This window comes from Orycteropus afer, unplaced genomic scaffold (assembly GCF_000298275.1).
Source record: "Orycteropus afer afer isolate SDZICR_OR568_19922 unplaced genomic scaffold, OryAfe1.0 scaffold00119, whole genome shotgun sequence".
NCBI lineage: Eukaryota > Metazoa > Chordata > Mammalia > Tubulidentata > Orycteropodidae > Orycteropus > Orycteropus afer.
In genome coordinates, this window is record NW_006921706.1 from 1,161,371 (window position 1) to 1,163,579 (window position 2,209).

General features: G+C 37.1%; 1 protein-coding gene across 1 annotated transcript in view; it reads right to left on the bottom strand.

Annotated features, from left to right (window-relative positions):
* SCIN (scinderin) overlaps positions 1 to 2,209 on the bottom strand; it is a 103,800-nt gene that overhangs the window by 90,590 nt on the left and 11,001 nt on the right. The window contains exon 2 of the mRNA XM_007944063.2: positions 1,086 to 1,240. Within this exon, the coding sequence (XP_007942254.1) occupies positions 1,086 to 1,240 (155 nt within the window). The remainder of the gene's footprint in view (positions 1 to 1,085; positions 1,241 to 2,209) is intronic.

Sequence of the window (2,209 nt, forward strand, 5' to 3'; positions counted from 1 at the left end):
TGTCTGGAGTGGGTGTTCCTCACAATTTAACAGAAAACCTATGATGGGGCAGGGGAGAGTGAAGGATTATTAGTCTGCAAGGATACTGAGAGAATAAAAAAAAAAAAAAAAAAAAACCTTTACTTAAGGTTGCCTTAAAGGGGTACAACTATCTGTTTTTACTTGTTTATTTGTTTGTTTTCAAAAGTAAAACTGACTGATGACTGGTGTGTTGGACCATTATATATAATTGTGCATGTGTGGGTGCATGTGTGCATTTTTGAATTTACATTTGTGTTTGTGTAGCTGCACCATATCTAATATTCATCTCAATGGTTTTATTCGTATAATTTCTAAGACCAAGCCAAATTATTTGGGAAATATTTGTAAAGTTCTTAGCACTAGCTAAAGTTATAATTATTATAAATATTATATTAAGATAGTGTACACCAGAAATTCCTAAGTATTAGAATCAAAATTCTCCTTGAAAGTGACAATGGCTAGACTTCATTCACCTAATCTGATCTTATTGTTAGAAGGGACCACTCCCTAGAGAAGGACATCAAGCTTGTAAAGTGGAGGGTCAGCGACAAAGGGGAAGACCCTCAACGAGATGGAATGACACAGTGGCTGCCACAATGGGCTCAGATAAAGCAATTGTGAGGCTGGCATAGGACCAGGCAGTGTTTCACTCTGTTGTACATAGGGTCGCTATGAGTCGGAGCTGACTAGATGGCACCTATCACACAGTATTGGATTATTTGCACCAAATTCAGAGATTCTCTAAAACAGTTACAAAAGAAAATTGCTCTTGCTAATGATATTTAACTGTTAAAATACACTTATGACATATTAAAGGGGCTTTCTTTTGAAGACACAACTAAAAGCTCTAAATTTTAACTATTAACAATTAACCTAATAAATGGAATCAAGTCAGAACCCGTGTCAGACAGGTACTATTACAGGTACTTGGGGGTATATTACTGAATAAAACAAAATGAAAGCAAACCAAAAATCCCCACCTTCAATATACTTTTAGTCTATGAAGGCATAAAGTATGAACAGAAAGGAGGAAAAAGGGGATCCTGTTTGAGAGAGCTGTTTACCTTGTATTTCAAACCTCCTTTGAAATAGCCAACAAAATCCATAGACTCATAGCCTTGTACTTCTCTGCTTTGCACTGGCTTGCCACCCAAATAGTCGTCCATTTGAACAGTGAAGATGGCAGCTGCGGTGCTTTCATCCTGGGTACACTCCTTTCCTGAAATAACAAACGACAATCCCTCATTTATCAAGCAAGAAATTAGCTTAAGGAGTTTCTAATATTAAAGAAATCAAAATGTTTGTTATCAATACAACAAATAATCTTCTACAGAAAGATCATTTAGCAGAAACAGTGTAATGCCAACACTATAAAACATTATTTTATCAATTGTTAAATGCATTGTTTTCATTCCTTTTTATAATTCCTTTAAAAATTTTATTGTGGTTTGGGTGAAAGTTTACAGGACAAATTCACCTTACATTCAATAATTTTATATACATTTTGTTTCTTAACATTAGTTGGAATCCCCTCAAAGCAACAACACTCTTCCTGCTTCCTTCCCGGATGCCCTGTTTCCATTTGTCCTTCTGCCCTACCCCTTCTTGCCTTCCGAGTTTATTTCTGTGCAAATGCTGCCCTTTTGCTCTTGCATGATTGATTATTCTAAGGAGTACTTTCATCATGATGTTATTGTTAATTTATAGGCCTGTTTTTTGGCCTCAAGATGATCCCAAGGGGTGGGTTCAATCACAGGTTTGAAGGGTGTCTAAGGCCGACAGTCTCTTACAGCTTCCACCAATCTCTGGTCTTTTTTATGATTTTGAATTCTGTTCTATAGACCACTGTCTAAATGCTAGGAAACATGTAGCAATATATTCCAGTTAGAATCAGGTAAGCACTCATTCGGTGCTATAACTAAGAATAGGCTAAAAAACACTTTGCCTGGTTTTAGCCTTTATTGGCATTACTCTTTAGATTTCCATTATATCAATACATTAATATGTGTACTTTAGCAGGTGAATGGTTGAACAAATTGTAGTACCTGTATACCATGGGATGTTGTTGTTGTTGTTAAGTGCCGTCGAGTCGTTTCCAACTCATAGCGACCCCATGCACAGCAGAACGAAACACTGCCCGATCCCGCGCCAGCCCCACAATCCCTGCTATACTTGAGCCCATCATCGC